This window comes from Bubalus bubalis, chromosome 14 (assembly GCF_019923935.1).
Source record: "Bubalus bubalis isolate 160015118507 breed Murrah chromosome 14, NDDB_SH_1, whole genome shotgun sequence".
NCBI classification, from domain to species: Eukaryota; Metazoa; Chordata; class Mammalia; order Artiodactyla; family Bovidae; genus Bubalus; species Bubalus bubalis.
Window position 1 is genome coordinate 51,576,615 of NC_059170.1, and position 27,171 is coordinate 51,603,785.

The following is a 27,171-nucleotide window of genomic DNA, read 5'->3' on the forward strand; positions in this document are numbered from 1 at the left end:
GGTGTAGCCAAATAAATGTGTGGTTCTTTAAAAAAAAAAAAAAAGAATAGAGATAACAACCCAACTTCCTTAATCTAGAAAAACAAGAAAGAGAAGAGAAAATAAATATGTCTTCTTGCATCAATGTATATGTCACCTGCACATTCTAGTTTGGTCTTTTTAGACCAAAAACACAGGCATTACAGGCAAAGGCCATGGATTCTACAGACTGAGCAGAACTTGCCTCCAGGCTCTGTCACTCACTCATGATTTGATCTTTAATTAAATCAATAGCTTCTGGAGTCTCATTTTCTTATCTCTAGAATATATTACACATTGTGGTGGTTTAGTCGCTAAGTTGTGTCCAACTCTTGAGACCCCATGGACTGTAGCCCACTTGGCTCCTCTGTCCATGGGATTCTCCAGGCAAGAACACTGCAGTGGGTTGACATTTCCTTCTCCAGTGGATATTCCTGACCCAGGAATTGAACCTGGTCTCCTGCATTGCCGGCAGATTCTTTACCAACTGAGCTACAAGGGAAGCTATGCTATGCTAAGTCACTTCAGTCCCGTCCGACTCTGTGTGACCCCATAGATGGCAGCCCACCAGGCTCCCCCATCCCTGGGGTTCTCCAGGCAAGAACACTGGAGTGGGTTGCCATTTCCTTCTCCAATGCATGAAAATGGAAAGTGAAAAGTGAAAAGTGAAAGTGAAATCGCTCAGTTGTGTCCGACCCTCAGTGACCCCATGGACTGCAACCTTCCAGGCTTCTCCGTCCATGGGATTTTCCAGGCAAGAGTACTGGAGTGGGGTGCCATTGCCTTCTCCATTCATATGCATATAGCCAACATCATATATTGCATACAGTCTACACTATATATGTATATAGCTTACTCTCTATATACACATATAGACTACACTTTATATATGCATATAATTGCAATTCTTTGTATCTGACAAGGAAGTGACCTTTTTCATACACTTACCACACAGTATGATATGAAATTTAAGGTCCATGAAACACTAAAGAGGAAGATAAATATGTCAACAGTTCATCTGGGCAACAGCAGAGACATTTCTAAGATGTTTTAACTATAAAATCATTATATTTTTATATAAAAATAAATTTGAGTTAGTAATGTTAAATTTAACTTAATGTAATTTGAGATCTTACTAGTTTAATGTGTAAATGGAATTTTCTCCATGTAAGTGAGATGATTCAAACGAGACTGATTTGAGGTTTATTTGAAGAGGAAGCTATTTTAAATAAATATTTTTAGAAACTTGGAGGTTTGGCTTGTATTGTGGTAGAAAGTGTGAAATATAAAAAAAGGGGGGATGATTTTCTCATCTAGGAATGAAGAAAAGGGATATAAATGAGCAAAGAAAAAATACAAGACTTTTCTCTTCATTTAAAGAAAGAATATTTTTCATTTTAAATCAGGGAACTAAAACTTATTTCTCAATGAATGCATAGGTTTGCTGACCCTCTATCTCCCCAAATTGTACAAATTCCCACAGTAAACCAGCACAACAGATACTGAAAACTAAAATTGCAAGCTATGAGGAACTGAGAGAAAGGGGGCTTTTCCTTTTCCTGTTGCCCTGATACTTGAAAATAAATGTCTAAATAGAAGGAAAACATTACCATAAACAATAAAAAGGACAATGAAGAGCATATACGAAATGTCACTAGGTCAATAGCTGGGACCTCATCTTCCTGGATTGAATCTGCTAGTTGAAGGCTAACATAAAATAAAATGCTCTTTTGAAAGAAACACAAAGCAAGGACAATGAAATAGTTTGGGAAACTGCAAAACTCTTTAAGAAAGGCATAAATTGTATAAAAGGCTCTTTAAAATCATAATGCATGCTGAAATCAAAAGTGTTTTAAATTTCTACAGTAATTTCTCTTTTATAGTTAACTGGAAAAAATATATAGTTTGCTTTAAGACATAAATTGGAATCAATGAGACTAAAAACTTATTCTAGAAGATACTCAGTTTATCCCTCCAATGCACGTCTAGCCAAGGTGGTGAGTTTTCACTTTTTGTGCTTTTTTTTTTTTTTTTTAATGATTACTGGCTCACCATTTGTCTTCCACTTAATGATTCATTAAATCATACGTACAACCAACAACACATCTGTCAACACCGTATAAGTGTAAGATGTTGAGCTGGACCCATGAGATCTGTAGCCCCAAGACACTACATGATAACAGATTTAGAAAATACTATTCCTGCAAAGTCCAGGACAAAGATGCTCCTCCATAACTGGAAAACAAATACTGCTTTATCTTATGGGAGGAAAAAGGTTAAATTTAGTTTTCAGACAGCAAATCTTCTAATACAGAGATCAGACATCAATCAACTTTCATGGGAATCAAACCTTTAGTTATAGGGGAGTTCCTTGGGAATACAGTGGTTAAAATACTTGTCTTCCAATGCAGGGAATGTGGGTTCAATCTCTGATAGGGAAGCTAAGATCCCACATGCTTTGTAGCCAAGAAAAAATCAAAATGTAATACAGAAGCAATATTGTAACAAATTCAATAAAGACTTTTAAAAAATGGTCCATGTAAAAATATCTTTAAAAAAATTAAATAAATAAAGGTTATCATAAAAGAGAAATGCATTTACCTCACCCAAGAATGGGAGAGTGGTTCCACTATGAACACAGGAAGACTGTGAGGTTTTGTGTGTGCTCAACCAGAAGAGAGGGACTGTACCCAGAGGGGAATTGCAATAATCTAAGGGGCTGAGAAATCAAATTAATTTTTACTGTGATTTTTAGGAATTAAAAATCAAAAAAGAGGTAAATAAACACAACTCTTGAATTTTGGCTTTACAAACTAAGATACTTTTGTAAACTGGACTGTTTTTTTCACAATAATCCTTGGAATACTGTGATGGTAGGTGGATGTGTAGTCCTGAAAGTTTAGTGGTAAGCAACACTCTTGCCATGCAGATGGTCTCACAACACCCCAGACTGCCTCTGAGGCTCTGCCCATGCACCCAGCCCTTGGCAGGAGAGCAGAAAACAGGAGCTCTGATTCCATAGAATCTGAATTAGCAAGAGTAAGAAGTTCAGGGGGAAGGAAAGGATGAGAGCAGCTGGCAGCAAGAGGTGTAATGGAAAGGGAAGCAAAGAACTCTTGTCTCTCTGCATTTTTCACCCCTCTCTCTGCCTTCCAACACAAATGCCCTCCTCCATCCCACCCAAAGTCTGCTACCCTGCTTTCTTTTTTTGTTTTTTGGCTGAATGGTGTCGTATGTGGAATCTTAGTTCCCCAACCAAGAACAGAACCCCATGCCCCCTGCAGTGGAAGCATAGAGTCTTAACCATTGGACTACCAGGGAACTCCCACTGCCCTGCTTCTTAACAGATTCTTGAGCATGGAAAGGACACCAGGCATTTTGATGGCCCCTCCTATCAATATAATACAGTGCAACTTATTTTGCATCATTCCAATAAGACTAATATTTTCATTTTAGAACCCCTTCAAGCATAGACATAACTCACTTCCATTGAAACTATGTTAAATTAAATGATAACTCTTTTTAAACTGAATTTAAGAAGAGTAGCATTACTATCATTTTCACAGTAAGGAACCCTTTTCATTACATTGACACAAAATTCAGGCATCCCTCACATCTCTCTCTCTATCAAACTTCATGCTGTAGCATTGCTTAAATTTTATTTTTGATCTATAGTTTAGTAAAGGTAAACCACTGGGGGGTTGGAAAATGGAATGACCACCTCTGGTATTAAGTATATACTGTATCATATACCATATAATTTGCCTTAAAGTCTTAGAAAATAACTGACAGTAACAGTGGAATGTAAAGAGAAGAAGTATTTAGTGAAAATGTCAGAAGATGTGAGTTGTGGTCTTTAACCAATACAGATCGCTCTCTCCATGAGAAAATGGGGACAGTGACATCTGTACAGGGTTGTGCTGGTGTATGATCTGAGATAATAAATGAGAAATCACATAAAGGAAAAAAAGGAAAAAATCAAAAAAAATACACAAGGTTTTATCACTAGGTTGCCATATTAAATATGCCAAAATTGTCTTAAAGTTACTTACACTTCAATGGACAATATCCAAAGAGCCTATCCGTGTCATAATCCGTAGTAGTTCCACACCACAGCCAGCCGTCGGATCGTCCAGCCTTTGTGCACTCCCCATACCACTTGTTTTCAAACTTGAATGGAAAGGCACAGGTTGCCCCATTGGCATTGCCCAGGAGTGTGTACATGGCTAGAAGAGACACACCGACTTGCACTTAGAAATGATGTGAATCTCCTGAACACTGACTTCCCAATCAGAAGGTTACTGTAAGAACTGGTCTTACTCTTCTAATGACACCTCATGCCCCACACAGGGAATTCCCCTGTATTTCCATTCCCTCTCGACCCCTGTCTTTTGCTCATACAGCAGTGTGTCCTCAGGAACAACTCTAGTACCGCTTCTGTTCCGCTGTCTTTGGCAATAGGTTTTCCTCTTTGCTCTCGCAAGCCAAAAGTAGTCAGCTCTACTGCCAACTTTGACTTCTGCCTTTCCTCCAAATAGAGAAAAGGCTATCCTTCCTCTTGGTTGAAGTTGGATAATTATTGAATCTCTAGATTGAAAAATAACCTTATAACCATGGAACCCAAACACAAAGTCAAAACTTCAGTCCCCTCCAACCACTCCTACCAAGACACATTCCACTCAAGTCCCTCAACAATGGCCAAGAAAGGGTAGGAATTCTCATATAAATCTCTGATTCGCATCATGGAAAAAAGCACTCAAAACCGTTAGATACTATCTATCATCAATATTTGTCTTTTTCAAAAAAAAAAAAAAAAGGGGTCCAAACAGATCAAAATGAGAAGCTCTAGGTTTACCTAGAAAAGGAAGTTGAAACAAATATAGAACCATTGTGGATTATGGTTTGGCTTAAGCCAAAAGGATTAGAGAAGGTCACATCTCCATTAAGAACCAAACCACCCATGTAGCTAAATTCTCCAGTACGTTCAGATTAACTCTGGGAGATAATAATCTTCTATACTGAAATATTTAGTCTCTTGTGACCAGTTGATATTCAGAATTTTTTCTAGATAAGAATACTCTTTTCCTAATTGTTTCATAGATCTATGACTTTAAAAAATTCTTTAAAGACATCTTAAAAGTTATTTAGATAATATAACAGTTGTAAAGCACATAGCATGGCACCTACTGTACATAAGTAAAGTGAAGTGAAAGCCACTCAGTCGTGTCCAACTGTTTGTGACCCCATGGACTACACAGTCCATGGAATTCTCCAGGCCAGAATATGGAGTGGGTAGCTTTCCCCTTCTCCAGGGGATCTTCCCAACCCAGGGATCGAAGCCAGGTCTCCCACATTACAGGCGGATTCTGTGGCTCACCAGCTGAACCACAAGGGAAGCCCAAGAATACTGGAGTGGGTAGCCTATCCCTTCTCCAGCAGATCTTCCCAACCCAGGAATTGAACCAGGATCTCCTGCATTGCAGGCAGATTCTTTACCAACTGAGCTATCAGGGAATCTCAATGTACATAAAGAGCACGACAAAAATAAATGACTTACCTCTTTTCCTTTTCCTTTATTCATACTTATCCAGTCTACCTTAAAAGCTAGGTTTATTTTCAATTCCCTCAAAATTACTTTTTTCCCAATTGAAAAGTGAAAGTGAAGTCACTCAGGCGTGTCCAACTCTTTGCGACCCCATGGACTGTAGCCCACCAGGCTCCTCCATCCATTGGATTCTCCAGGCAAGAGTACTGGAGTGGGTTGCTATTTCCTTCTCCAGGGGATATTCCCTACCCAGGGATTGAACCCGGGTCTCCTGCATTGTAGGCAGACGTCTTACTGTCTGAGCCACCTAGCTGTTAGTAAGTTTAAAATGTGATTCTAAATTTGGCCCCACTAAGTTATAGGACTATTTTTCCAAATCATAGATTGTATAAAAATATGCTGGATTTGTAATAATTATGTCATTGCTCTTTTGTATGAAGTAAACCTGATAATGGAGAAGGCAATGGCACCCCACTCCAGCACTCTTGCTGGGAAAATCCCATGGATGGAGGAGCCTGGTAGGCTGCAGTCCATGGGGTCGCAAAGAGTCGGACACGACTGAAGCGACTTAGCAGCAGCAGCAGCAGCAGCAAACGTGATAAAGACTACCTAGGGCTAGTCTCACTGCTTATTAAAGCAGCCAGGGAATTTTCAGAGCTCAACTTATAAATGCCAATCAAAAATGGCTTTTTAAGGACTAATTCAATGTATTTATTTTGTTAAAAATTTTGGCCGCACCACAGGGCATGCTGATCTTAGTTCTCTGACCAGGGATTGAACCCACGCTCCCTGCAGTAGAAGCGCAGTGTTGTCCACTAGTCCCTAACTTGATTTATTAAACAAAGCACTGATGAGGCCAACTTCACTAACAACTCATGACACAGCACTCATTGCCTCTTCCTCTTGTGGTCCACTCTTCCAGACAATCCTCAGATGCTTTCAAATCTACAAAATCTAATTCTATTACTCAAAATTAAATCTTTGGTCTCAGACAGTATTCCTCCCCAAATCTTTTTTAGAGCGACAAAGAATCTCCATACATCCTCTCTGCCTTGTCTTTACTTCTAACATATATTCCAATGAATGGATTCCAAGATCTCTCTGAAAGGCTAGATCATCTAGCAGGAATACCTTACGTACTGGGAGAGAGTTAGGGAGTATGCAAAGTGCGGTCAAGGGACTATTTGTATCCAACCACCTAGGTGTTCGTAAAAAGAAAATAATTTTCAGATTGAATTGGAGTAAAATAATATTACTTCCCACTAGAATTATATATCCTGGAAAATTGTATTTTTGTTACATAAGCAGCTTTTAAAGAAAGATCATTACCCTTTTCTCTACCTAAATATATGGGGAGTCTTAGCCTAATGACAAATATTTATAATTTTTAAATTAATGGTACTTGCTGGATCCACACTAACATCTTTACTAATACCTCATTGTTTCTTCCAACTTACTCCTACACTACGTCCTACATCTTCTTCCTAGTCTTTTATCTAGAATATGCAACCTCAAATAAAAATGGTGGTGTCTTCAAAAAAAAAAAAAAAAAAAATTCAATAGATCCCTAGGCCCTTCCCCCAATATGCTAATTTGAAATCTAGTGAGGGAGGGCCTTGGGATCTGTATTTTTAACAATTTCTCCAGATGTTTCTTAATCACATTAAAATTTGAGAACCACTGTCTTAAATCCTATTCATATTTTTCTGAAAGCAAACAGAAGATCAGAAAGTGTGGGCAGGGAGTGGGAAGGGGATTGTAGAACTTCAGTGATATCTTTTAAAATAAATTGAGAATTCCCATCTTTTAGCACCAAACTTCCTTGTGTTGAATTCCTCAATTAGAACTATTGTCCTATCTGTGGAATTTGACTCAGTCAACGTTTAGTTCACCTTTGTCCTGCCCTACAACTTTCCGTCAAGTTTCTCTTGAAATGCTATGCTACTTTGGTTGTCTCTCACATACTTTCTAAATCTACATTATTTTCGAAAAAGACCTCAGGATAACTTTTTTCTGAGCCCTCTTCCTCACTATTCTTTAATTCCTACTTTGTTTTTCTCTTTACAGAACATAGAAGGAAAATGGAAAGCTGATAAATCATCATCTTGCAAGGAACTGAACTCTGATACCCTGCATAGCTGCCATCAGACCAGTTCAACCAAACTTTGCAGCCTCGGTAACATAGTAACTTTGGAAACAGGTTAATCTCTAGTCCCAAAAGGCAAACTCTTTCTCTGACCTTGAGGATGTTCTAGATAGCACTACACAACAACCAAATGACCCATCCTAGAATGTGGCTACATCATCGTCTGACTCAAGAGGCCTTTGTAAAGGACTTCAAGTTCTTTTTTTTTGTTTTATTTTTTTCTGTGCGGCTGCCAGAAAATGAAATTTGGCCTAGCACTGGTGACCCACTCCAGTACTCTTGCCTGGAAAATCCCATGGATGGAGGAGCATGGAAGGCTGCAGTCCATGGGGTCGCTAGACTTAGACACAACTGAGTGACTTCACTTTCACTTTTCACTTTCATGCATTGGAGAAGGAAATGGCAACCCACTCCAGTGTTCTTGCCTGGAGAATCCCAGGGACAGGGAAGCCTGGTGGGCTGCCGTCTGTGGGGTCGCACAGAGTCGGACACGACTGATATGACTTAGCAGCAGCAAGAGAAGACTAGATACTCTGATTTTATTTCACCTTGAAGAGCTAAAGGAACCAACTACATATAAAGTAATTTTCTGTCCACTGGTGCTATCACTTTCTAAAATAGCAGACTAAACATGCTAAAGGTTAATTTACAAGCCAATGCCTCAGCTTTGCTAATTTTCTGATTATTATATAATGTTTCTAAATACCCATAAGGTAACAAATAAATTAGAAACATTTAGAAACCCAAACTGTCAATGTCAAGATTTCATGCAATCTGAGTTATTAAAAAATGTGTTTCCATAGATCATTTGTTTAGAGATGACTTAAACCAAAGGAAAAGAAACATTTGGTTACATTCATTTATCATGACAATCACACAGTATTAAATCCAGAACTCTGAATTAAAGATGACAGTGAAAAGTAATTTCCAAAAACAATAATAGTTGTTAGGAAAAATTTTAGCAAAAGTTAAAAGTAATGTCTTCCCATTAATCACAAATAGCTAAAGTATCACTCAGGACTTTTTAACTGCATTTATTCACTCACAGAACACACAATCATTCCAAATTCAAAAGCAATCAATATTTCTAGTACAGACTGAACAAGAATATGCTTATTTTCTTGAATTAGTTCTCAAATAAGAGGATGAGAAAAAATGGACAGAAAGACAAAAGAAAAAAAATTCCAAGCTTCTTACCTTCATAACCTCTAGAGCACAGATCATCAGTGGTTCCATAAATCTTCCATCTGCTCCATAAACCTGATCCCTTGTAAAGCATAATGTTCTTTTCTTGTCTGTTGCCATAGTTAAAAAATAAATCTTCTCCTTTGATTCCTAAGAGCGTGTCATTTTTGCACTCCCATTTCTGAAATTCACTCTTAGAGTCACAGGCATACAGAGTGACAGGAACCCAATCAGTTTTTGATGGTACCCCTAAGCATAATTTAAGTGCAACGCTCATGATCTGGGATTCAGACACCCATCGGAATTTCTGAGCTTCATTGTTCGGGTCGCAAACTGCAGTTTGGACTGCACTGGGACTTAATGCTTCCACACAACGCTTGTGATCTTCATTGTATATTAAAAATGGCCTAGTGTCTGTTAAAAAAAGAGAAAGGGTGTTTAAGTGGACACATAGGATGAAGGCAATATTTTAGTTCAAAAGTTCTTAATGTTAAATAGATAACAAGGACCTACTGTATAGCACAGGGAACTCTGCTCAATGTCATATGGCAGCCTGGGGGTGGGGGGTTGGGAGAGAATGGATACATGTGTATGCGTGGCTGAGTCCTTTTGCTGTCCACCTGAAACTATCACAACAGTGTTTATTAGTTATAAAATAAAAAGTTAAAGAAAAATAAGTTCTCAATTTTTCCATTTCCCTTAAAGACCTATGATCACAGGAAAAAGGATGAAATTGACCCTGCCTGGGCCAACTCAGCTCCTCCAGAAGGGTCCCTGAAGCTGGAAAGACTGGGTTAAGGGTCCTCTCTCAGGAGTACATGGCTGCCAGCTGCCAGTAATTAACTGGAAATCTTCAGGATGTCCTAGTTTGGACAAGGAACCTTATGAAAAGGCTCAAATGCTTGGGGTTGCACAGAGTCGGACACAACTGAAGCAATTTAGCAGCAGCAGCCGCAGCAAACATAAAAGGGGGCTTCCCAGGTGGCACAGTGGTGAAGAATCTGCCTGCCAATGCAGGAGATGCAAGAGACACGGGTTCGATCCCTGGGTCGGGAAGATCCCCTTAAGGAGGAAATGGCAACCCACTCCAATATTCTTGCCTGGAGAATTCCATGGACAGAGGAGCCTGGCAGGCTACAGTTCATGGGGTTGCAAAGAGTTGGACACGACTAAGCACAAATACAAGCAGGCACAAACATAAAAGATAGGTAATAGAAGAAGAAATAACACTCATCTGAAAAAAACAAACTTGGAGATAAACACAATAAAGTATAAAATTAAATATTTCTGTGTCTTAGAACAGAATTTTGAAGTCTGACTACCCTTAGCCTCTTTGAGATAGATGAAACCTATAGAGCGACTGAACTGAACTGAACTGAACTGATACACAATTATTCTAACACTGGGAAAGTTTCCTGTGTCTAGAAAAACAATTTTATTTTAGGAATTTTTACCTTCATTTAATGGCCAGCAAATCTGTGAGCTAACAGTCTGCTGGGTAGCCCCGGTCTGGGCAACTAGAGAGCTTTTCTGTTTTGTTTTCCATCCAACAGTTGGCACCTCAGACATCTAGTATCTGTCGTTTCATTGGCATATTCAACTTGACCTTTGTATTAAAAAATGATACAAAATGCATTTGAAAAGTGTAATAATTTGTGAAGTTTGCAGTAAAGGTTGAGTACGTTACGTTTTTATATTGTTTAAGGTAATATTTATAAGAGAAACTTTACCAATAACAGTGTTTTTTTATGCTTGCAACTTGGGGTTGGTACTTTAAATAAATATGTATACATGGTTTATTCTTGTAGTACATAGCTGCTATCTGGCAAAACTCAACTTCCTCTTGCCAAAAAAGAAAAGAATAAAAGGAGCTAGTAAGCACATTTTTATCCTTTAAATCACAATTGAATTCAAGTTTGATCGTTTAAAGGTTTTCTTTTTTGCCTATTTTTTAATAGACAAATGAAAGGAATTAACTATTTGGGGGGCACAAATATAAATTAAACACTTTTTGTGAAGTTTGAGTAAATTCCTTCTACTTAAGAGCTTCTTTCAAAGTGAGCTAGTATAGTATTACAGATGTTTGAGGGTTTGGCTAAATGAGCTTGTTAATTTTTTTTACATTTGATTTCAACTTTATTTTTTTCATTCATTGAAGTATAAGTTGATTTACAGGGAAGCCTAGCATGCTGCAGTCCATGGGGTCACAAACAGTGAGACATAACTTAGCAACTGAACAACAAATAGATTTACAATATTGTGTTAATTTCTGCTACAACAAAGTGATTCAGTTATACATATATATAGTCTTTTTTACATTCTTTTCCATTATGGTTTATCCTAGAATATTGAATATAGTTCCCTCTGCTATATAGTAGAATCTATTGTTTATCCATCCTCTATACAATAGTTTACATCAGCTAACCCCAATTTTAATCAGGTCATCCCAGTGAAACTATCAAATAATCATAGTATCACTAAGAGAGCCCTTTGCTGTTTACAAAGCACTTTCACAAGCCAAATTCTATTTACTGTCCTCAACACCCCTGTGGCTTGGCAACACTCACACTCTGAGATCAGTCTTGGACCATCAACTTTGAGGTCATAATAGATCTTTGCCTCAAAAGATTATGTTCTCTTGCCATATCTGCTCTTGTCTACACTTGGTAGAGACCTCCTGCCTCTGTCTTGCCTGGGTTCCTAATTCAGAGCTACTTTGAACCTCTGCCTAGATTCCTTGGCTGGGTTCCGCATGTCTGCTGGTTCCACTTCTTGGAATCGGGACTCACTAGAGCCTGAATTCAGAACATCTGCTTCTGTTGGCATATCTGGAGTTGACGTCTGTCAACAGAACATGCAGTGTCAACGCAATCTCCTCCCATCTAACTGAAGTCCTTCCCAAGTTTGATCTTTGTGTGGCAACACAAGTAACTTTGTGCATTGGTAATACAATTAAAATTTTAATAGTATTGTGTTTTACTCACACAGGAAAACCCAGGAAATAGGAAGATAAAATGTTCTTTAAATGGATAATGTACCATACAAAAATTTATATCTGGCTAAAAGGGTACTGAACTATGAAAATGTCGCCATAGATATTTGTAGACTCATCTATACTGACCTTTACATTTAATTTGTGTTGGCCATTGCACCTATTGTTTTCTTCTCTAGACTTCTCTTCCACATTACACATAGTTTTGCTTAGTACCATCCTGACGGAATCTATCTTCCACCTTCTACTTCAGTCATTTGATCGTATTGTTGAGTGGCCAACACTTACTGTCTAAATTCAGTCAACCAACCAGCTGGTAACCAGCCATTTAAAGTAAGGTCTTTAGAAGTCTTTATGCAAGAATAGAATTCCTCTTTCAGAGGTTTTTATACTTCCTTGAGTTTTACTTCATGTATTTAATTTTCATCTGTAGCTCCATCTTAACTTTAACTATGATGGCAACATCCAATATTCTTTTTTATTAATGGCACCATCATCCATCTAGATCTACAAGCCAAAGACCTAGGAGCCATCTAGATTCTCAGCTTTCCTTCACTTTCTAGGACAAAATTATAATCTGTTGGCTCTCTTCAAAAATGTACCACAATGGTTCCTTTTATGTGTCAAATTGGCTGGGCCATAGGATCAAACTTATTGGTCAAACACTTGTCTGGATGTTGCTCTGAAGGTTGTTTGTGGAAGTGTTTTGTTTTTTGTTCTAGTTCTAGAAGATTAACATTTAAATCAGTAGACTTTTAGTAAAGCAGATTATACCCCATACTGTGGGTGGGCCTCATCTAATCAGCTGAAGGCCTTCAGAGAAAACAGGCTAAGGTCACCCAGAGAAGTGGAAATTCTATCTCTAGACTATCTTTGGACCTGAACTGCAATATCCACTCTTTCTTGAGCTACCAACATGCCAACCCACCCCTGTAGATGTTGGACTTGTCAGCATCCACAACTGCATGAGGCAATTCCTTAAAATAAATCTCTCCCAAAAAATATTGATAGAGGATAGGTAGAGAGATAGGTACATAGACAGAGAGAGAGGCAGAGGTGGACACACACATACACATTCTATTGGTTCAGTTTCTCTGGAGAACCCAACTAATACATATTCCCTAAGCCAGTCTTTTCTCTGCATTTCCACTACCATACCCCGGACCAAGCCACCATGGTCTTGCCCTGATTTTCCTCTGTTTGAAATGGAATCATTAGCGATAATGCCTGATCTCCCAGTTTCCTGGGTGAGACAGGCTTAACATGTCACCTGACCCCAGACTGCAAAATCTACTTGATGCCATGAAATATTTCTACTTGGCCATATAAAAGGGTCAAATTTCTCTGTTTCTGCAGTCTCTTTAGTAGATTACCAATACATGTCACATTCTGCTTGAATACTTATTCAATAATAAAATTATTTTTTCTTTTTTTTTTGGGGAGAGGTTTTCCAGGATGGAAGAGATTTTGTTTTTCACCATATCTCTTCCCAAGTGTAAACTCTTCACAAGGACCACTGAATACACAGGAACAAAACCCTCCAGTTTCCATGTCACAGCTCACTAGATGTGACACCATCCAGGGGAGCTGCTCCTACTCTCACCTCCTCCCACCCTTGCTCTCACTCACCACCTCCCAGCCACAAAGCCTTTCTGTTCCTCAAAAACTTGAAGCTCATTTTCACTTTACAGACTCCGTATTTCAAGTTCCCTTTTCTTGAGACACTCATTAAGGTTCCAACTCAATTGCCAACTCCTTAGTGAGCTAACAACTCTAATTTTACTCTTTTATTTTCTATATAATATTAATAACCACTTTAAAATATATATTCTTAAAATTTTGTTTACTTTTTATCTGTGTCCCTACTGGAATGTAAATTCCCTGAGTAGAAAGACTTATCTTTCCAATCCATCACCATATTCTCTCTTTTCAGAGCATAATAGGCCCTCAACAAGTATCTGTTGAATGAATAAGGGAATAGTTATTAAATTTGAAGCATCTCCTGACTGTTAACCCAGGTACTTTCTCTTATTTAATGCTTGATTCAAGATGATGGACCTATTTCATATGACTTTTTACCCTGAAAGTTTATTTTTCCCAAAGAGCAATTTATAAATGTTTATATTTATAACAGAAGTACTTGCAAATGAAAAGCTTCTATTTCAATACAAACTTATCTCTTCTTATTTCCTTTATGTATCTTGGACACTAGGAAGCAGTGCAAGTTTGATCTTGCTTCTGCCAGACAATAAGAGGAAATGTAAAATTATCACTTTATGATCCTGTGTTCATACGTTATTCTTCTCCTTGACGCGTCAACATGTGAGTTTTGCTTGTATCACTGTCTCTGTGCAATGTCTCTGATTTAAAATGTCATCTGTCTTCCTCTGAAAGTGATTCAAGACCTTGACCAAAAGACAGCTTATGGCATTTCTGTCACTATGAACCAGACCAATGTTGTATTTGGATAAACACTTAATTTTTGTTGTCTATACTATGTTTTTGTAACAGAAATATTGCGAAGCTGAACAAATGAGAATAGATGGTACTTATACATCAGAAATGTATTTACCGAATTGATGAAACCAGCCATCCATCTTAACTCAGTCTTACTAATCTTTTATTTTTCAACAAATAGATAGCAGGCACCCTGCTGGTGACAATGTAAAGACAAACTAGAGACCAGTTCCCTGATATACAGAGCCCACACCTCAAGGGGAGAAATATAAAAAGTCAGACTGCATTTAGGAAAGAAGTTTCCACGCAATGTCTCAGGTTAAAAATGCCTGAAGTCTGGCCATAAAAAGGAATGAAGTTGGGTCATTTGTGGAGATGTGGATGGGCCTGTGAAAGTGTTAGCTGCTCAGTTATGTCCAACTCTTTGTGACCCCATGGACTATAGCTTCTGTCCATGGAATTCTCCAGGCAAGAATACTGGAGTGGGTTGCCATTCTCTTCTCCAAGAGATCTTCCCAACCCAGGGATCGAACCTGGGTCTCCTGCATTGCAGGCGGATTCTTTAACCATCTGAGCCACCAAGGCTGAACCTAAAGACTATCATACAGAGTGAAGTAACTCATAAAGAAAAAAAAAACAAATATCATATATTAATGCACATATGTGAAATCTAGGAAAAATGGTATAGATGATCTTATTTACAAAACAGAGACAAAGATGTAGAGAACAAATGTATGGACCCCAGCACGGGAAAGGGAAGGTGGGTGGGATGAATTGGGAGACTGGGATTGACATGTATACACTACTGTGTACAAAATAGGTAACTTTTGAGAACCTACTATATAGCTTAGGGAACTTTACTCAATTCTCTGTGGTGACCTAAATAGAAAGGAAATCCAAAAAAGAGGGGACATATGGATACACATGGCTGGCCTACTCTGCTGTAACAGCAGAAACTAACACAACATTGCAAAACAACTATATTTCAATAAAAGTCAATTTTAAAAAATGGCCAAAGCCTGGATATCTAACATCACGGGTACAAATGTTCTTTTAAGCACATTTTAACTGTTTTAAATGATAACACTAAGCAAGTCATTAAATTTTCAAAGTGAAAGTAAAAGTTACTCAGTCATGTATGACTCTTTGCAACCCCATACAGTCCATGGAATTCTCCAGGCCAGAATACTGGAGTGGGTAGCCGTTCCCTTCTCCAGTGGATCTTCCTGACCCAGGAATCAAACTGGGGTCTCCTGCATTGCAGGAGGATTCTTTACCAACTGAGCTACCAGGGAAGTTCAAATTTCCAAATTTACTGGCAAAGAAAGTGAGGTTATTAAAGGTGACAATTTAGAGATATAACTGTCATAGGCTGTATTTCCTTATACATATTTAGGCTTTCCCCACCATCTATAAATAAAACACTGACACGAAAACATAAAAGCTAATAACTTGTGGAAGAAAGGGAAGCTGGATAAGAGGAAAGTAAATGGGTATTTTGTAGTGGATGCTGCCAGAAACCCATTTATTTCTCTTGCCTTTTGCTACTTCAGTGAGTACCAGCTCCACTCCCCAGGGGCAGCCCCACATCTCTGGGCCTGGGGACGTTTTTCGGACCATCAGAGCCTCCTTCACCCACTGCAAAGACCAGAAGGGTCAGAGAACGAACACCTCCTAGAAGCAGCCCTTCACTAGTGACCAGTGGGTGTTGGAGGAATGAACAGCCCTAATCCTTACACCAAGGAAGGATGATTCTGAGACATACATTCTACCTTGTCACCCAGGGTACCCTGGAAGGCTGAGCTCATCTGCCCACAGGGCTCACTTGCTCCTTCACCCACCCTGGTCTCACAGCCCCCTCCTCAGCCAGTTTTTCCCAAGATTTTTCCCAGTCTTGGGAAAAAATCACTGTCAGAGGTCAAGTCAAGTCATTGTCAAGTCATTGTCAGAGGTCACCATCTTGAGTCAATGAAACCAAGAATCTGTTCATTAGCCCCTGTCAGTGACAGTACACCCCACAAGTGTGTCTCCAAAGAACTGAAATTAAGCTAATAAATATTTATTTATGTAAATGTATTAGTTAAAAATAAATATTTATTATGCATTTACTATACACAAGGACTTCCCTAGAGACTCAATCAGTAAAGAATCTATCTGTAATGCAGAAGACCCAGATTCAATCCCTAGGTTGGGAAGATCCCCTGGACAAGGAAATGGCAACCCATTCCAATATTCTTACCTGGAGAATCCCATGGACACAGGAGCCTGGTGAACTACAGTCCATGAGGTCACAAAGAGTCGGACATGACTGAGGGACTAACCCATCACTACCATACACATGTGCGCGCGCACACACACACACACACAAAGTATAACAATTGCTGGGGGCACGGGGGAAACTAAGGATCACATGATTAGGTTTAGTGATACTGAACAAAAGGATAAAGAAAAAATTGAAAATGATTTTATTTTCCTCTTAGATCCTTCATTCATTCATCAAATATCCAGAGAACCTACCAATTAAAGTCACTGCATGTGGCTATTGGGGATTCCCAAGTGGCTCAGTGGTAAAGAATATGCCTGCCAGTGCAGGAGACACAGGTTTGATCCCTGGGTCAGGAAGATCTACTGGAGAAGGAAATGGCAACTCACTCCAATATTCTTGCCTGGGAAACCCCATGGACAGAGGAGCCTGGCAGGTTACAGTCCATGGGGTCCCAAGAGTCAGACACGACTTAGAGACTAAACAACAACAGCAACAACAATTAGGCTACTGGGGGAGGTGCAAGTATTAATCCAATACGGACTATGACCTCAAGGAGAAAACAGTCTGGGAGTAAGTAAGGAACACTGCCAACTTCCTGCCTCCCTCCCTAAAGATAGGAATACCTACTCCCTTCCTGGACATTCACTCCCATCTCAGGAGCTCTCCTGCCACCTGCTGATCCCCAGACTTATATGCTGGATTCCATTCTCAGCTGCCACTTCATTCACCATCCTTCCCTTTCTCTCCTGATCTTCAACCTCAAAAATCCAGCCTCTCTGCCAACTTCAAGACAAGCAAAACCTGTAGGTAAGAAGCTGAGACTACACAATTTTTCTTCTTCCACTCATAACCAGGCAAATTAATTTTTATGCATTGTGTCCACCTGACTGTAACATAATTGGAGCGCTACTGCTTACTGAGTGACCTTACTCAAGTATCTAAACTACTCCGTGCTGCCTTTTCCCCCTGAAGAATGAGGAGGAAAGTACAGGACCTGCTGGTCGTGTGAGATTCAAATTAGATCATCTAAACACAGTGCTGAGAACAGTTCCTGACACACAGAAATTGCTTGATGCATATTAGTATATTCTTATCATTAGCTGGGGAAAATCAGTATTGTAGGCAATGTGAAATGGTCCAGAGCAAGATGAAACTAGAAAAAAACAGAGAACTGTTGTAAAGACACAGACAGAAGGATAGAGACCCCAGAGTTCCCATGTGATGTGGTGGAAAGAAGCATGTGTTTGCAGGCCAGCAAACTTGCAATCAAATGTTGGTTCCACCAAGTCCTAGCTGTGTTGCCTCAGTTAAATTAATCATTCTAGCCTCACTTTCCTGATCTGTCAAATGGGATAATAATGTTCTCTGATAGAGCTGCTGGAAATTTTCTAAATATTTTTTAGAAATATTTAGATATATATATTTACAGATAATTTAAGCAAAGCACCCAGAAAATCATTTTGCAGATAGTGAACCCTCAAAGGTTACTGTCCCCTTTCCCATCTCCAAGTGAAAAATCTAAATAATTGATCCAAATAGAGGGACTAATCCCCTTTTTGACATACTGCTGTTTTGAAGCACGTTTATGTCTTTCCTGATCAATATGCTCCAGCTAGTAAATTACATCTTCTTAGCCTCAGAACCAGAAGACCACAATTAAGAACTGGTCAGGTCCTTACTGGCTAGCTGACTTCTGAGCCTTTCATGTAGTAAAAGGTGGATGACTTTAATAACACCCAACCAATCCATCTCATGGCTTCCCTGATGGCTCAGACTGTAAAGCATCTGCCTCTAATACGGGAGACCTGGGTTCTGTCCCTGGGTCAGGAAGATCCCCTGGAGAGGGAAATGGCAACCCACTCCAGTACTCTTGCCTAGAAAATTCCATGGATGGAGAGCCTGGTGGGCTATAGTCCATGGGGTCGCAAAGAGTCAGACACGACTGGGCAACTTCACTTTCACTTTCAACCCTTCTCATAGGGTTGTTGTAAGGATCTGATTAAGGATCTGAAAGCAATTAATTGAAGTGGGTAAGGATCTGAAAGGGCTCTGTAACCTTAACTTGGTTTATAATCAGAAGAATCTGTCACACAGTAAGGGGCTTCCCAGTGGCTCAAGTGATAAAGAATCTGCCTGCCAAAGCGCCACAGGAGATACAGGTTTGATCCCTGGGTTAGGAAAATCCCCTAGAGGAGGTAATAGCAACCCACTCCAGTATTCCCGGCAGGATAATCCCATGGATAGAGGAGCCTAGACGGCTACTGTCCATGGGTTCATATACCTGTGGCGGATTCATTTTGATATTTGGCAAAACCAATACAATTATGTAAAGTTTAAAAATAAAATAAAATTTAAAAAAAAAAAGAGTCCAACACAATAGAAGAACTGAGCACACATGCACATCCTACAATGTCTCCTATGCCAGTTTCAGTTCTTTTTCAAAGGGTATTTGCCTTCCTATCTCCTTCTGCTCTCAATTTTATTACCTGATTTCCATGAGTTCCCTCTATGGATCAGTGTAACTATATGATGTTTCCATTCAACAGAGCTTGATGCTTACCAGGAGGCAAGAGGACCCTGTTATTCTCACATTGATAGCCGTTTTGTTCCTTCTCTGCCATGCAAACAACACACCACTTAAAAGGCTACATTCCTTCTGTTCAACTCCCCTAGTGTCTCTGTGACCTCCTGGTTCTCCTTCAGCTGCTCAAGATTCAGTGTCAGAAACCAGGTTTCAGGAATACTTGTCATCACTGTGATCTCCACGTCCCTTTGAAGACAGGGTCTTTGTCTATAACTGAGGTTGAGTGTGTTTGATTCTTTTTTTTCTCCCTTACAGGTTGCCTTCCGTATTTTGTTTTTTAAAAATATATTTTATTGACGTATAGTTAATTTACAATGTTCTGTTCGTTTCTTCTGTACAGCAGTAACTCAGTTATACATATATACATTCTTTTTCATATTCTTTTCCATTATGGTTTATCCCAGGACATTGGATATAGCTCCCGGTGCCATACAGTAGGACCTTGCTGTTTATCCATTCTCTATATAATAATTTGCATCTATTAATCCCAACTCCCGGTCCATCCCTCCCTCATTACCCCTGCCCGTGGTAACCACAAGTCTCTTCTCTATGTCTGTGAGTCTGTCTCCGTTTCATAGATGAGTTCATTTGGTTCATACTTCATATTCCACACATAAGTGATATTATATGGTATTTGTCTTTCTCCTTCTGACCTACTTTAAGTGTATTTAATTCTTTAACACTCACATTTAACCAGCAGTGATTCTTCCTACCTAGAAATTAGGTCCAACAACCTAAGAAGGTGCTGAAATGTCACACAACAAAGCAACTGTCTTCTCACCTGTATCTGCAATATCCTACACCAACAGGTCTCCAACGCAGAATCAGAGAAAAAAATCAGAAGTCATTTGGGACAATAACAAGAAAAATAGACAACTATCAGAACAGCTGAAGAAAGAAAGAGGACAAAAACTTGGTTTTGCTCAACAGTGTCAGAAAGTATGTGTTAAATCTGGTACCAAAACAAGTCACATGTATAAAGGAATAAATGAGAGAATGAAGGAAAAATATAAATATTAATGGAAAATTTTATGAAAACTAGTAAGGGAGCGGTCAGTGGGCAACTGTTCCTCAAAGACATCCTAGATTAGTATTAACACCAATCTAAAGGGATAGTTTGGGAGCTTGGGATAGACATGTATATGCTGCTGTATTTAAAATGGATAACCAGCAAGGTCCTACTGTATAGCACAGGGGACTCTGTTCAATGTGAGGTGGCAGCCTGGATGGGAGGGGAGTATGGGAGAGAATGGCTAAGTCCCTTTGCTGTCCATCTGAAACTATCACAACATTATTAATTGGCTATACTAAAAAAAAAAAAAAAAAAACCACAAAGTTTTTAAAAAAAAATGAATGTAAAAATATCCCAGTAAGCTTTATATTGATGAATGTTGACTAATAATATTTTGGATACACTGGGTTAAATAAAACATATCATAAAATCAGTGTCACCTGTTTTTTGTTTGTTGTTGTGTTTTTTTTTTTTTTTACCTTTTTAAACATGGCTATATAATGTGGCCAATGATGTTTCCATTGCCAGGTTAGAGTACAGGTCTCATTCAGGGTCTGTCTGAAGACCTTTGCTAAGTTGCTTCAGTCGTGTCCGACTCTGTGCAACCCCATAGATGGCAGCCCACCAGGCTCCGCAGTCCCTGGGATTCTCCAGGCAAGAACACTGGAGTGGGTTGCCATTTCCTTCTCCAATGCATGAAAGTGAAAAGTAAAAGTGAAGTCGCTCAGTCGTGTCCAACTCATAGCGACCCCATGGACTGCAGCCTACCAGGCTCCTCGGTCCATGGGATTTGCCAGGCAAGAGTACGGGACTGGGCTGCCATTGCCTTCTCCTCTGAAGACCTTTAGTGAGAGAAAACTTTCTGCTACACAGAACATTCTATTTGAGACAGTGAAACCTTTAGAAGATTGTCACTGGTCTTAGTTTTAACCTTTGGGGTCACGAAGAATATATTAATCCTCTTGCACAAGACAGTCTTTCAAGATGAAGACCAGAGTGATATGGAGCCTGCTATCCCGTCACCCTTCTCTTTACTCACTAAGAGATGTGCTTTGTAGCCAGGACTCAGGTTAAATAAGAGCTTCCCTGGTGGCTCAGTGGTAAAGAACCCGCCTGCAAATGCAGGAGACTCAGGTTCTATCCCTGAGTCAGGAAGATCCCCTGGAGAAGGAAATGGCAACCCACTCTAGTATACTTGCCTGGAAAATTCCATGGACAGAGGAGCCTGGCAGGGTTATAGTCCATGGGGTTGCAAACATGACTTAGTGACTAAACAAAAACAACAGGGAAAATATCTCCTCAGACTTCAGGACTCCTTCCTCTGTATTGTTTCTTGGAAAACCTTTCCTTTAAATGCTAATTATCCTGCTTTCACTGAGCTACTGATTGCTACCATGGGGGAAAAAATAGTCATGGTTATGAATAGCTAACATTTAGTAACTATTATGAGTCATACTATGTTCTAAATATTTTACATAGTTTAATTCATTGAGTCATTGCAACAACTGATGGGACAAGTAATATGATGCTTCTTAGTTTATATACTAAGAAAGTTTATAATTAAGGCACAAAGAAATTAAGTAGCAGGGTCCATTTACAAACTATACTGCCTTTGCTTGTGTTTTTATCATCTCAGCTATTTCATGGTCATGCCGATTTGTTTTCTGTGGTTGAACATTCTCCCTGGAAAGCTTCCTGGTTGTCAGGAGTTTCTGTCTCATCCATGATCCCCTCTCCCCAGCACCTGCCTCCAACATGTTGGCAGGGCATGGAACACCCTTGGCACAGGCTGGGCAAGGTGGTATTTGCTGATTTGCGAAAAATGAAAGGGGACCAGAAATACAAAATTTCAAAGCTGAAATCCCATCTATTTCATCTCAAAAGAGATCTGGGAATAAACATTCCTCCAGACGCTCTCAGCTCTCATTCCGAGGGTAAAGCAAGATGTGTTTAAAGAAATAGAAGAGAGAGACTTCATACTGTCTTCAGGCTTCTGGAAAGCTCTGAGTCTGGTCCTCATGAATTATCATCCATTTCCAAGAAAAAAAAAAGGAAGGGATGGAAGAATAGGAATAAATCAGTTTGAACAACTTAGAACTGAGAGAAAGATCTATGTAGAACATCTAAGGATGAACTGTCTGGTAATAAAAACTAGGACTGATCAAAATGCTTCATTCACTGCTGAGTGAAGTAAGTCAGAGAAAGACAAATATCATATGCTATTGCTTACACGTGGAATCTAAAAGGGGATACGAATGAACTTATCTACAAAACAGATATAGAGTCACTGAAACAGAAAATAAAATTTATGGTTACCAGAGGGTAAGGAGTGGGTGGGGAGTAGGGATACATTGGGAGATTGGGATTGAGGTATACACGGTACTATGTCTAAAACAGATAACTAATAAGAAGGTGCTGTGTAGCACAGGGAACTCTACTCAATACTCTGTAATGACCTATATGGGAAAAGACTGTAAAGAAAGAGGGGATGTATGTATATGTATAACTGATCCCAATTACTGTACACCTGAAACTAACACAACACTATAAATCAACTCCAACTTAAAAAAAATTTTTTTTTTAAGGTGCATTCACAGAAAAAAGATGAGTTGTAAAACTCTCATGAGATCTTTGGGGGGTACTATCTGTGACCCATCCTTAGACCCACGATAAAGAGAGACACCAGCGCTGCCCTCATTTTGGTCAAAAACGCTCAGAAGAGATTGGTTGAGAGTTAGATGGAAATGAAAACAATAATTCGCCAACCGGAGCGGAAATCACTCCAAGAATATATAGCAGCGAAGGGGCAGTGGGAGACGAAAGAAGAGGTGAGAGGAAGGCAGGGTTCTGAGGGGCTCAGATCAGGCAGCCCCCCTGACCCGAGGAGGAGCCGCTGCCTCCTGCCAGTCCCCAACTTCCAGGCCTGGGAACCCGGAGGAGCTTCCTGCAAAGCTGGTGGTGCTGTAGCCCGGCTTCCTCCTCACGCAGGTGTGGAAGGAATCCCTTAACACTCTCCCCCAAAGGAGGGGGTATCATAGACCCCAGGCCCCAAGTCAGGAAGCTCAGACCTCATTAGCCTACTTACCCAGGAGCTGCACGGCTACCGGAAGAAGAAAGAGGAGAGGCAGGAGTGGGGACGGCCTCATGGTCCAGAGTTTATCCTTTTCTTCCACGGATGGAGAGAAGAGAGCGGAGAGGACCAGGCCAGTGAGCCCCCAGCTGTCCCTGCCCGCTCCGCCCTTCTCAGAACTGCCCAGCTGAAAAGGAGCGTGGAGGAAGCGCCCACTTTTAAAGGGCTTCTGAAATTAGGGAAAACCTCCAATAAGGAGATATCCTGTCACATGAGGGTGGTTGGAAAAACAGGAATTCAAAGTTACAACTTTGCTTTGTAAGCTAACTTCTGAGAAGAGCAGACACAGAGGAAGGGGAGAGAGGGACACGTGTGGGAGAGAGATGAGGAAGAGGGTGGAGGCGACTGGGCGCCTGTGAGAACCCAGGAGCCAGGGCCGGCCTGCTGGGAAAGGGGGGAAGTGAAACAGCGCTGGACCTCCCGGCTGTGCTTGGATGCGGGGGAGGGCAAGCTGGAGGCCACTACCTGGGCTGGAAAAGTGAGATTCTCTCTGGGCAGCAGCTGAATCCGGGGACCTTCAGCAGACAAGCCCTGGAATGTAGTGGAGATGGCAGGCAATAAAGAGAACAGTTTTCTGGACTTCCTTAGCAGTCCAGTGGTTAAGACTCTGGCCTTTCAACACAGAGCGGGCACAGGTTCAATCCTTTGTAAGAAAATTAAGATTCCCACATGCCACATGCTGCCCCTCCTCCAAAAATGAAAATTTTAAAAATCCTGAATTATACCAATATGGCATTACATCTAAAATAATAAACTATTTTTTAAAGGATAGTTTTCTGCTGGAAATGTCTTCTTACGCACTGAAATGGATCCCATCCTACTCTCCATATTCAACATTTAGTTTCCTTTTTTCTTTGAAAGCTTCGAAAGTGGCTTCATATGGAGCTTTGTTCCTTTCAGCCAAAAGAAATGTAAAATAGAGACTAAGCTTAAGAAAGAAGCTCAGTTGTAAAAGGAAGGAGAAAGTTCTAGAAGTCTTTTTCTAGAAAGTTCTTAAGAGATCCAGAGAAAACAGTGACAGGACTTGCAGTAAAGCCCCACTGCCCATCCTTAACAATAGTGATCCTCTTCAGGTTTACAGGGGTCGTCTTGCCAGGAGGAAGTCTGCTCATTTGGTCATTTCATGATAGGTGGAATAATTTCTTTTTAAAGAAATGAAAACATCTTTCATGAACCATCATATTAACCCTACATATCTATTGTGTTATTTTTCAGAAGTAAAGCATGAATTAAGAACATTTTGAAGCAGATATCGATAATTAGATAGCCAGCTCACAACTGGAGTGTGGGAAATGTTAGCCAAACAAAAGGAAGCTGCTGGAGTATTTCTTGAAATTTTATTTTAGTTTTTTAATTTAAATTTACTGATTTTAATTGGAGGATAATTGCTTTACATTATTCTGTTGGTTTCTGCCATACATCAACATAAATCAACCATAGGTATACATATGTCCCCACCATCTTGAACCTCCCTTACACCTGCCACCCCATCCCACCCCTCTAGGTTGTCACAAAACACTGTATTTGAGCTCCCTGCATCATACAGTAAATTTCACTGACTGTCTAATTTTACATATGGTAATGTATATGTTTTAATGAATAGTTTGTCTTCAAGTGGAAAGCTCGAAGATTCACCATCTTTGTGATACTATAAACTTTTCTTCCTAGTAAGAAATGTGATATATTTCTCTTACTGATTTTTTTTAACTTTCTAAATTTCAGATTACTCTGACAGGATGAAAAATATGATGAAAATGTAGGACACAAAGAAAAATGTTTCTTTTTCATTAAGCCAGTGTTTCACTGACATAAAAGATTGGTTACAAAACACAGCAAATGAAACAAAATATTTCTTTCTAAAACACTGCTTCACTGATTTATCTTGAGAAAAAAAATATTTTAAATGAGACATTCATGGTTTTTAAATGTAAATCAACTATATAAATTCAGAAACTTTGGCCTAATTTGGATTTACATTAATTTCAGAAGCAGATAAAACTTAACTGAATTTTCTCTACACTCACATTCAGGTTTTTTTAAATCACACAAAATGTGTCATATGGCCAACCAGGATCAGTGGTACAATCTGTGATTTTGAAACAATAGGAGATCTATCATCCCACAAAGAATTTACCCCATGACCTTGACCTTACTAAAACAAAGATTTAACAGGTTAAAAGAGGTGACCAAGCTAAAAAGAAAGCCAGTTCTTGTGGGAGTGATAGTGGAATAAGAAGCTTTAGAAATCCATCATTCCACTTCAACACCTACTAAACTGGGCAGAAACTGTCTGGAGTCTATTTTAGTATCCCAAGTAACTAGCAGAAACTTAGGAGGATCCAGGGGAGAGCTTGATGGAAATGCTGGTACATATCAGTGAATTTCAAGCTCTTCCTTGGGTGGTGGCTATCATCTTCCACTCCCCCATCTTTGTGGCAGGTAACAGCCTTTTTTGCACCCTGATGGATCCAGGATAGCCCTTCAGAGGACTCATCTTCCAAATATCAGACTTGTGTATTCTGAAGAGTAATTAAAGCTTTTAATTGCTTTCACAGCTTCTATTCAACATGGCAAGAAAAGTTCCAACCAGAGCAATTAGTCAAGAAAATAAATAAATAAAGGCATCCAAGTCAGAGAAAAAGGAGTAAAAGTATCTTTCTTCCAGAGATGACATTATTTTATACGTGAAAAATCCTAAAATGTCTACCAAAAAGGAAAAAAAAAAAAAACCAAAAACCCACCTGCTAGAGCTAATAATCAAATACAACAAAATAGTAGAATACAAAATTAAAACACAAAATTTGGTTGTGTTTCTACACACTATTAATTAAAAATCTGAAAAGGAAATTAAGAAAGCAATTCTAGTCACAATAGCATCAAAAAAGAATAAAATATTAGGAATAAATTTCACCAAGGAGGCAAAAGACTTACACAACAAAAACTACAAAACATTGCTGAAAGAAAGAAGACCTAAATAAATGGAAAGCTATCCCATGTCCATAGAGTTGAAAACATAATATTTTTAAGATGACAATACTTCCCTAAGAGATTTACAGATTCCATGCAACCTCTATCAAAATCCCAATGATGTTTTTTTTGCAAAACAGGAAACCCCATCTTAAAATTCATATGAAATTCCAAGAAATCCCATATAGCCAAAACAATCTTGAAAAAGAACAACGTTGGAGGTCTCACACTTACTGATGTCAAAACTTATTATAAAGCTACAGTAATCAAAATCATGTGTGGTTCTGGCATAAGAGAGAACATAAAGACCAATAGAATAGAACAGAAAGCTCAGAAATAAGCACTCAAATATGAGGTTAGTCAGTTTTTTACAAAGGTACCAAGACCATTCAATGCAGAAAGTACTCAAAATGCGTCAAAACCTAAAGTTAAGGGCTAAAACTATAAAAATTTTTGTAAGAAAACATCAGGAAAAATCCTCATGACATTCTATTTGGCAATATTTTTCTTTTTGGACATGACACCAAAAGCAGAGCTACAAAAGGAAAAAGATTAAATTGGGGTTCATCAAAATTAAAGAGGACACTATCAAAAGAGTGAAAAGAATGAGAGAAATGAGAGAAAATATTTGCAAATCATATATCTGATAAAGAATATCCATAATGTGTAAAGAAATAGAACTCAACAGCAACAACAAAGCAACCAATTTTTTAAATGAGCAATGTACTTGAATAGACATTTCTCTGGAGAAAATATACAAATAGCCAATAAGCACGTGAAAAGATGCTCAACATTGTTGTTGCTGTTTAGTTGCTCAGTCGTGCCTGACTCTTTTGCAACCCCATGGACTGTAGCCCGCCAGGCTTCTC

The 27,171-nt window shown here is 39.2% G+C and overlaps 1 protein-coding gene across 3 annotated transcripts in view; it reads right to left on the bottom strand.

Annotated features, from left to right (window-relative positions):
• Window positions 1-23,612, bottom strand: part of MRC1 (mannose receptor C-type 1) — a 111,825-nt gene extending 88,213 nt beyond the window's left edge. Inside the window, exons 1-3 of one of the 3 annotated variants that reach the window (XM_025264335.3) lie at window positions 23,291-23,610; window positions 8,907-9,308; window positions 4,071-4,244 (exon numbers count right to left, since the gene is read on the bottom strand). In XM_025264335.3, coding sequence (XP_025120120.2) covers window positions 4,071-4,244; window positions 8,907-9,308; window positions 23,291-23,351 — 637 coding nt within the window. In that variant the 5' untranslated portion in view covers window positions 23,352-23,610. Of the gene's footprint in view, window positions 1-4,070; window positions 4,245-4,338; window positions 4,355-8,906; window positions 9,309-23,290 lie in introns of those variants that run through there. The other 2 variants (XM_025264336.3, XM_044928088.2) reach the window with 2 other exon arrangements.
• Window positions 23,613-27,171: the final 3,559 nt, after the last annotated feature.